The sequence below is a fragment of the Haliotis asinina genome, unplaced genomic scaffold, assembly GCF_037392515.1.
Source record: "Haliotis asinina isolate JCU_RB_2024 unplaced genomic scaffold, JCU_Hal_asi_v2 scaffold_134, whole genome shotgun sequence".
NCBI classification, from domain to species: Eukaryota; Metazoa; Mollusca; class Gastropoda; order Lepetellida; family Haliotidae; genus Haliotis; species Haliotis asinina.
Window position 1 is genome coordinate 15,335 of NW_027133998.1, and position 8,898 is coordinate 24,232.

At 42.4% G+C, this 8,898-nt stretch overlaps 1 protein-coding gene across 1 annotated transcript; it reads left to right on the forward strand.

Moving 5' to 3' along the window:
• Positions 1 to 1,147: 1,147 nt before the first annotated feature.
• On the forward strand, positions 1,148 to 8,450 carry LOC137271470 (acetylcholinesterase-like; the record flags this gene model as incomplete). Its single annotated transcript, XM_067803998.1, has 2 exons — positions 1,148 to 1,397; positions 6,996 to 8,450. A coding segment is annotated over exon 2 (1,448 nt), but the record flags the coding sequence as incomplete, so codon positions are not given.
• Between the last annotated feature and the right edge of the window lie 448 nt (positions 8,451 to 8,898).

An 8,898-nucleotide genomic window follows, 5' to 3' on the forward strand; every position in this document is an offset into this window, starting at 1 on the left:
AGAGATATATCACCTAACATAAGATGTTTCTTCTGGCGAAAAAGACTAGGGAAGTAAAGGGTATGTCACAACAACTGACCAAAATATTAACACATGTTGTAGCCAGCCATGTCGACCCTCGGGTGATCATGACACTATCATATTTTGGGACACGATGGCTGATTTAAGCATTTCTATCACACGCTTTTGTATAGCTAAGCATAAACATTATGACAGAGAGACATGTAAGATGTTCAGCAAACATAAAAAAACAAAAAACATGAAATTCTCTGAGATGACCCCTGGTGCCTCTAGGCAGCACGTGCATTCCATTCCAGGTGAGTCGACGGCCCATCGTCATGCTTGGCTGAGCGACGTAATTGTCATCTGTAATCTGATCTATTGCTTTCAGCGATTGTTCGTAGTTTTGAAATAAATTTTAACCCGATTTTACGAGTAAACCTGGGTTTTTTTCTAGATATCCTACTACGCATCCCACTCAACGCCCAATAAGGCCAGTATGGGTTATTTCGACATATGCTATTTGAATTTGTGTACATTTTATAGATACATAGCAACAGACTAAAAACATTTTTCTCCATTTCCGACTTAAGGTCCCACCTACCCCCGTCGGCGACGTTGGCTACAGACAGAAGCCGACGTTTAACCCTAAACTAAATGCTAAGGAAGCTAGCATCCATGAACATCTTGCCTTTCGATTCAGTATATATTCAGGTGTTATGACAGCCATAGACGATGCCATAAGTCTTCCAGTCTTACCAGCGTTGCTTGCTTTATATAGAGAGACCCATAAGAAACAAATATCTAGTAAACACGCTACAGGTCATGTGGACGTATAGACACAGTAAATAACTCCACAGGTAGCACTCCCGCTTTCTGTGAACCCATTCAAGACTAATTAGATTTTGCTGCACATTTTGCCACGTCAAACATTGAGTGAAACTTTCTTTTGTTAAGTTCCGAATGCTTAAAACTGATTCCTTACGATGCATTAAGATTTGAGAGCCTGTTGAATTTTAAACGCCACATAGTGTGACCCACCTGCTTAACAACAATAACGATGAAATGTGAAAAAACGGAAGACGTTTCACCTTTTGTTGTGTCATTCGTCAACTGAATATTAAATTTCAGAACGCAGTGGCGAGTTCAGTGGGAAACTGTGTCAGTGGCGATGAAAAGTAGTAACCGGTAGCCGTCGCTAGCCTCTTGTGTCATTCGTAGAGGAGTATTTAAGTTCAATTCGTTCAATAGTGAATTCAAGCGGAACTGTTAGGGAATCGTCAGACGTATATCACATAACGTGAACGGTGTTAAGTCAGCGCGGCGGCTGAGAATACACGGGAACAGGTGTGCTGGGCACATTACACAGTTCTCCTCGGTTTCGTAATTCTGTGAAGGTATGATTTGTCTTTATCTGTTTCATAAATGTTAACATTGCGTAACACACATTTTATAACTTAAGTAATCTTAAAAATATAATGAACATTTCAAGTATTTTGCTATTGTGCCAAGCTAACGTTGTTTGTTTGTTTGGTTTGGTTTGTTTGTTTGGAGTTTTTTCTTGTTTTTGGTGTTTGTTTCTTTTTTGTTGGTTCGGTTTTGTTTTGGGTTTGTTTTGTGTCCGCAAAGAATTTGACGGCTTTGCTTGAATGATTTCGTAAATACGTAGCTATATTATGAAATGATTCGAACAGAATCAATTGTCTAAGTCATTTCCGATGGTAAATGAAAAAAAATATCATATCCCGTACAGATGGGTGTATTTACCATATCGTAAAATGTATTTTTCTCAAATTGCTCGTTAAATTTAGTCTTCGTTGACAATTCCGGTTTGAACATTGAACTATCATGTCCCAAACTCAGATCACTGCAATAACATATATTATTATGACTACAACCGAGACACCTTTCGAATTCTGTAAATCTAGTAGCGGGCAGGGGGTTAATATTGGTGGAGGGTGCACACAACACAACGCTACTGGTGGTTACAGTTTGCAGTCATTTATTCCCATTAAAATGAACGTTTGAGATCACCCTGAAAACACACATACATGTAACTACATATTTGAGCGTAGCATACAATACATGGCATACATATAGATGTATTACACTTTCAATATATTCACGGAATACAGCTAGCCCCGAAAATGCACTAGCACAAATGCATTTTAAATATAAATTAAACATGAAAACTATTCATACGTACAGATATACCTATCACACATACACCTGAGGAATACTTATAAGGTCCTATAAAGTACACCTACCACTGTGTGGCAAGGAGTGAATACAACCTCTCATGCAGTCGTGTAGTCGCAGATCATTCTAAGAAAATTAAAACACAACCTTCATAATACTAACAGTGGTATATAAGATACGTTATGATAAAATCAACAAATCTCACATCTACCCTCACCATTTCATATCACATTCACACGATTATACATTCACACCATGTGTTAATTGTGTCTAGTTAGTTTTGAACTGGTAGAGACCAACTGCATATGCCATATTTAATGTAAAAAAGTAATTGATATTCAATAACGTAATTTTACACAAATTTCACTGAAATTCCTCATCCAACCGACTGTACTGATAGTTGGAGAACAATAGAAGATTGAGTCATACACGGAAGCATTAATATAACACTTCTGTAAGGAGTACACTATGTACAACACCATACACTATGTACAACACCATACACTATGTACAACACCATACACTATGTACAACACCATACACTATGTACAACACCATACACTAAGTACAACACCATACACTATGTACAACACCATAAATGCATATACAACACATGTACCAACGTAGTAAATAAGCTACTCATTAATTTCCAGAATTGTTCCACAAATAATCCAATATATTGATCTGATCCTCTTTAAATGATCTGTGTCGGCTGTCAAAAAATCTATGTGTAAAACAAATGTTTAAAACTTAGCAGGCAATAGGTGGCAAGCTGGCCAGAGAAACTGAGACAGGACAAAAGAAGCATGTGCAGAGTGTAAGTGCATGGGTCAGAACCTGGCCTGACCCAGTAGAGTGGCTATTGCTAATTTGAGTGATTGTGGGTGCATACATAGTGAGTGAGTGAGTTTATTTTACGCCGTACTCAGCAATATTACAGCTATTTGGCGGTGGTCTGTAAATAATCCAGTTTGGACCAGACAATCCAGTGGTCAACAACATGAGCATCTATCTGCGCATTTGGGAACCGATGACATGTGTCAACCAAGTCAGCGAGCCTGACCACCCGATCCCGTTAGTCGCCTCTTACGACAAGCACTGTCGCCTTTTGTGGCAAGCATGGGTTGCTGAAGGCCTATTCTACTCCCGGACCGTCTCGTGTCGGGTGAATGCATATATTTAACTGAGAGTGTACGTTTTATTTTATTTGTAAACAAAAAAGCTGACACATATAAACTATATAATAACTATATACAAGTACGTAAAATTGAAACGTATAAACTATGAAAACAATAATGATTAAACCTTGACTTAGCCACGCAAACTCGGAGTCGGATTTCTTTTAAAATGACGGTTATGGATAGACTGTTAGAGAGTAAATACATGTCTGTAGGTTCATTAAATTATTCATTGTAACTAAGAATTGAGTTATTTTCTACGGATTGTCTGATCTGGTTAAATCCACGTTGGACAGGTAAAATTTTGAAATTTCCAGCCCTGATGTCTGGCTGTTTGTTGAAATTGCTTTCATCAATGAACAGACTAAATCTATCGTGAGTGATCGAAACGTTTCGACTATCAAATTTCATGATTTGTTTCCATAAATGTCACGGAAACATTTTATTTCATCACCAGTGTAGCGAGGCTTCTTTCACTCTTTGGCTCACTCGCTCACTCACTCATTCAACGCCCGTGAGTCTGGGCCAGACAATCCAGTGATCAACATCATGAATATCGATCTACCCAATTAGGATCCGATGACATGTTTCAATCAGACACCCCTTACCTCCCGATCCCGTTAGTCGCCTCTTACCATAAGCATATGGGTTACTGAGGGTCGTATCTAGCCCGGCTCTTCGCGGATCATCAGTTTTTATAGAAATCATGGGACATTATTAGCGCTATATATGAAGATTTGTTTATGATTTTGTGTATAATGACTTTCGTGACTTGAACAATGAACCTCTAGATCAGTATTACGCCGACTTGCCTTTCACAAAATCGGAAGGGACTGCGTCATGTTTTATCGCACCTACTTGAAAGACGTTTGGACGTGGAACTAAACCATGGGCTACCGATCAGATGCTGCTAGAATATTGCTGAAAGCTGCGTAAAACCGTACTCGGAGCGAAAATGTTCGTATCAAGGACACCGACGATATAGCCTGCTGACATACCGTGCCACCCGCCTGAAAACGAGAGGCCCGACGGAGCCGTTGTCACGTTCTCAGTGAGAAACATGTCGTTGACGAAGCTGGGCTAACAATGAGTGACAACGAGGGTTTACGTGTGTCACATGGTGACGCCGAGAGAGTGCGGAAGGTGAGGAAGGATGTAATACCGCAGATGGTGAAAGCTCTTGGAATAGGCGGGCCGTGACCGAGCGGATGTGTATGACAGTCATCGTTGGGTCACTATCATGCGAATTTTTCGCTTTAAGCTGCTCGTAATTCTCAAGACTCCATCATGAAGAAGTTTGGGTTGTCCTTGTTGGAACTGTACAAAGTGTGGGAATTCTGTAATGTAATTGGAACGGGGTTTATTATAAGCCATTCAACACTGAACTGTAATGTCGGAGGTCGTCTATCTGATCACACATCTCAGGATGAAATTAAAACAGCTGTAATGTCCCTGGAAAGATAATACTCATCAGTTCTTTAAATGTGCCATATTTATCATTCCGCATTTAGAAATGTTTGTTTAATATTGCATTTATTGTATTGTATTTTGGATAAAGGTGTGTTTACAAGTAACCGGAATATTGGTCTAATTGTTCCACCATATTATGGAATATTCAGCAGTTGAACCACATAACTCTGGGGGAATGTCTTTACTAAATGTAATGGGAAAGTTATGTACGTCTAGTCTGGCAGCAAGGCTATGACGTTGGCTCATGAGACAGGTAATATGTGAGTCACAGTCGGGTTTTAGCGAGGATTATTCAAGTTTTTTATCACATATTTGTGTTACAATCTCTGTGTCAGAAATATTTCAGAAACCCGAAACATCGTTTTTCTCTCTTTGCAGCCTTCAGGCCTTTTCACCTCGTAGACAGACATACATTATGCATGCAGACACCTACTATGCGTCAGGTGGTGTTCTCCCTGTACCATGTACTGGTGTCGATTAATGTGTTTGGAATCTAGTACATACCCTAGGGCATGTTTTGTAATGCTTAGGGTTTATGCTGACAGTTTTAAAAATGTGTGTCAAGGTCTAGGTTATTGCTATTTTACGTCTTTTTGTCATACGTCTGGATCTCCCAGGACATGTGGACATGCTGACATTATTTCACAGCTGCAACAACGGTGTAAAGATACGCTGCTGGATTGGCATTATGACATTAACATTTCACATTAACACAGTGTAACGTCCGAGTTGCAGTCACTGTCAAGTCCATAAATGGACATATCTTCACTTGCCTGCAAGAACATAATCAGATGAATGTTGTTCTGCAAGTTTCGTTGTCATTTACATGTTTGAATATTCAGCAGTGTCGGAATGAAAAGCTGCTAGAAACGCTGTAGCCTGCCCCAAGTGTCAGCTACAACACACTGTAGCCTGCCCGAAGTGTCAGCTACAACACACTGTAGCCTGCCCAAAGTGTCAGCTACAACACGCTGTAGCCTGCCCCAAGTGTCAGCTACAACACGCTGTAGCCTGCCCCAAGTGTTAGCTACTACACGCTGTAGCCTGCCCCAAGTGTCAGCTACAACACGCTGTAGCCTGCCCCAAGTGTCAGCTACAACACGCTGTAGCCTGCCCCAAGTGTTAGCTACTACACGCTGTAGCCTGCCCCAAGTGTCAGCTACAACACGCTGTAGCCTGCCCCAAGTGTTAGCTACTACACGCTGTAGCCTGCCCCAAGTGTCAGCTACGACACGCTGTAGCCTGCCCCAAGTGTCAGCTACAACACGCTGTAGCCTGCCCCAAGTGTCAGCTACTACACGCTGTAGCCTGCCCCAAGTGTCAGCTACAACACGCTGTAGCCTGCCCCAAGTGTTAGCTACTACACGCTGTAGCCTGCCCCAAGTGTCAGCTACAACACGCTGTAGCCTGCCCCAAGTGTCGGCTACTACACGCTGTAGCCTGCCCCAAGTGTCAGCTACAACACGCTGTAGCCTGCCCCAAGTGTCAGCTACAACACGCTGTAGCCTGCCCCAAGTGTCACATACAACACGCTGTAGCCTGCCCCAAGTGTCAGCTACAACACGCTGTAGCCTGCCCCAAGTGTTACCTACAACACGCGGAAGTACTTATTAGTACTTATTATACAGAAAGTCGTCAGACAAATGCACAAAAGCACAGCTGTCCTCATATATCATATTTGCACACAAGCGCTTTAGCATTTGATGCATGAAACTCGCTCAGTTTATCTGCATAGTGTTTGCTGTTGCAGGTTTCCTCCCCCACCCCCACCTCTCTCTCTCTCTCTCTCTCTCTCTCTCTCTGTATATATATGTATGCACGTGTGCGTGTGTGTAATGTGCGTGTGTACCTTTTGATGGGAAGGATACCTACATATCCTGGCTTAAAACTAAACTCAGTATGTCCAGTGTGAAGTTTGATTTTGTTTTATTTCATTTATTGGATGTATCACAGTTCATGGTTGTACAAATAGCCTGTCAAGTGACTACGAATACGAGATGTCATTCAAATCCATTGCCTTTGGGAGCACGCACTCACACACTAACTCACATTGCATTTGGAATCATTCACTCACATTGCCTTGGGATCACTCACTCCCTCACACCTCGCGTACTCACTCACTAATTTTTAATTCGTTTCGTTTCGCAGACAAAGCATGACGCAGATACTTTTATGCATCCTGGTCTCCCTCCTCACAACACATGGAGCTTCTGGACAGCAAGTTAACACCACGCATGGCACAATTGTGGGTCTTAGATCTACCGTCCTTGGCAAGACCGTCGACACATATTATGGTATTCCATATGCCAAGTCGCCCATAGGTGATCTGAGGTTCAAGCACCCACAGCCATTGGACCCCTGGGGATCGAAGGACGCACGTTCAATGAAACCGTCTTGCTATCAACCAATTGAAATTGCTGACGGAATGCCATGGAGATCATTTCCCCCCAACTTCAGTGAGGACTGTCTCTACATCAATGCATGGGCACCAGCCAATGTTCCAGCTGGTACAAAACTTACAACCATGGTATGGATCTATGGTGGAGCGTTTCTGACCGGATCCATCAACATGGCTTTGTACAATGGACAATACCTTGCCGCTGAGAAAAACGTCATCGTAATGGCTATGAACTATCGTGTAGGAGCTCATGGATTTCTATATCTTGGGCCTGACACGTTTCCTGGCAACCAAGGACTTATGGACCAGGCTCTTGCCCTGCAGTGGATTCACAGCAATGTTGAAAGATTCGGTGGGGACTCAAGCATGATTACCTTGTTTGGAGAAAGTGCAGGTGCAGCTTCGGTTGGTCTTCATTTGTTATCCCCAGTCTCGCGTAATTTCTTCACGCGAGCCATTCTTCAAAGTGCGGTTCCGAATGCATTTTGGACATCCAGTACACCTTCGAAGGCTATTGGCAACACTAGAAGTCTCGCAAAGCTGTGGAACTGTAACGCTAAATCCGATGCTGACATTTTCCAATGCATCCGAGATATACCGCCAGAAACGATAATAAACAACCAGGGCCTCCTACAGTTCCGTCCTGTCGTGGATGGTCATTTCTTACCAGATTCTCCAGCATCACTCGTTGAAAAAGGGCAAATTAAGCAAGCGGAAATCCTTCTGGGAGTGAACAAAAATGAAGGCACCGAATTCCTCCTGGACCTATTTCCTTCAATGTTTTCAGCATCTACAGCTCAAGTTAATATCAGCAGAGCACAGTTCCAGGAGATTGTAACAGCCGTTACTATGGAAGGGCCACCTGCTGTTGTCCAAGCTGTTATAGCTCAGTATGCCGATATTCACGTCCCTTCTCTACATCCAAACTACGCCGAGACTGCTGACAACGCCTTTGGAGACGGTTACTTCAAATGTCCAGCTACCAAATTAGCTGCTTCGCATTCAGCAAATAACAGCGTTTACTTGTATTCCTTTGAGCACATGATCCCATCGTTACCAGTACCACAATGGATGGGAGTTCCTCATTCGTACGAGATAGAATCAGTGTTTGGGCATCCACTCGGGGATGCCTTTACTTCGACAGATGTGGATAAGTCGATAAGCCGGAACATGATGACTTACTGGGTGAATTTTGCGAAGACTGGGTAAGTACCTTATATTGTAGATATGAAAGAAATCGTGATGTATAATTGAGTGAGTGAGTTTAGTTTTACGCCGCTCTCATTAATATTCCAGCTATAAGGCAGTGGTCTGTAAATAATCCAGTCTGGACAGACAATCAAGTGATCAACGGCATGTGTATCGATCTGCGCAATGGGGAAACGATGACATGAATCAGCCAAGTTAGCGAGCCTGACCACCCGATCCCGTTAGTGGCCACTGACGACAAGAATAGCCATCTCTTATGGCAAGCATAGTTGCTGAAGGCCTATTATACCCCGGGACCTTCACGGGTCTTATGTATATTTGACAGTGACATATCCCACTGTGCCTAATCTCATGCTGTCTGCTTGTTTGGTTAAGGCCATTAGCGGCATGGCAACAATAGTTATATCCTGTTTATAGTTCATGTCTGCTAGCAACCCATGCTTG